We start from the raw sequence: 889 nt of genomic DNA, 5'->3' as shown, positions 1-889 counted from the left end.
GACAAAAGCTTGGCGGCAGGGCGTGGCGACGGGCGACCCCACATTTCTCTCAGAGCAGAGACGCGTGTCGCGCGTCTCAGTCCCCGTGTCGCGCCCATTCCGGGCCTCTGCGAATCCCACCCACCAGGGGAACAAAGCGGCCGGGGCGCGGCGAGACACAGCCCCTCGTGGAACCCCGTGCGTCCCAGCCCTCGCTGCCCCGCCCGCAAGTGCCCGGAACCCCGGCCAGCTCCCCATAAGCTGCCGCCTGCACCGGCGGCGCTCCCCGGCAGCAGCCGTGTCCTGCGCCGCCCGCCGGTTCTCGGCGTCCTCGGCAGCTACTGTACCTGCTAAATTTAGCGGCCGCCGGGTATTAATAGCCCAAGCGACTGGGGCCGGGCTGCGCAGGGGCGCGCACAGCCCAGGGGCCGGGGACGGGAAGGGAGGGGAAGGAGGGACGCGAGTAAGAAGGCCACTTACACCACCAGCCTGGAGATGATCCATGACACCATGGCGGGCGGGCGGGCACGGCCCGGGCAGCGCGGCACGGCTCGGCTCGGCTGCTGGCGGCTTGGGCGGCTGCGGCGCTCACGGCACGTCCGTTCGCGCACCGCCGCCGCAGCCAGACTGAGCGCGCCCGCCGCCCTGCCCGGCGCTCGCGCGTCGGCGCCGCCGCGGCCCGTTCCGGCGGCGACGGCGGCCCCAGCCCCCCGGGGCCCGGCGGGCCCGCGGCGATTGGGCGGCGAATCGGTCAGGGCACCAGAGGGACCCGCCCCGCCCCGCTCGCCCAGGCCCCCGGCTGGATTCGGGCGGGTCCTCCGCGCGCCGAGGTGCACCGGCCCCTCAAAGTGGAGCCCTGCGGTGGCCCAGCTGGCAGGGCAGAACCCCGGGTGCTGCCCCACCCTCAGTG

The 889-nt window shown here is 75.0% G+C and overlaps 1 protein-coding gene across 2 annotated transcripts in view; it reads right to left on the bottom strand.

Annotated features, from left to right (window-relative positions):
* Positions 1-608, bottom strand: part of REEP1 (receptor accessory protein 1) — a 124,328-nt gene extending 123,720 nt beyond the window's left edge. The window contains exon 1 of one of the 2 annotated variants that reach the window (XM_003799197.2): positions 460-608. In XM_003799197.2, the coding sequence (XP_003799245.1) occupies positions 460-483 (24 nt within the window). In that variant the 5' untranslated portion in view covers positions 484-608. The remainder of the gene's footprint in view (positions 1-459) is intronic. The other variant, XM_012811005.1, reaches the window with a different exon arrangement.
* Positions 609-889: the final 281 nt, after the last annotated feature.

Source organism: Otolemur garnettii, unplaced genomic scaffold (assembly GCF_000181295.1).
Source record: "Otolemur garnettii isolate 467f Iridium unplaced genomic scaffold, OtoGar3 scaffold00147, whole genome shotgun sequence".
Classification (NCBI taxonomy): Eukaryota; Metazoa; Chordata; class Mammalia; order Primates; family Galagidae; genus Otolemur; species Otolemur garnettii.
This window is presented reverse-complemented; position numbering and strand designations above follow the sequence as displayed.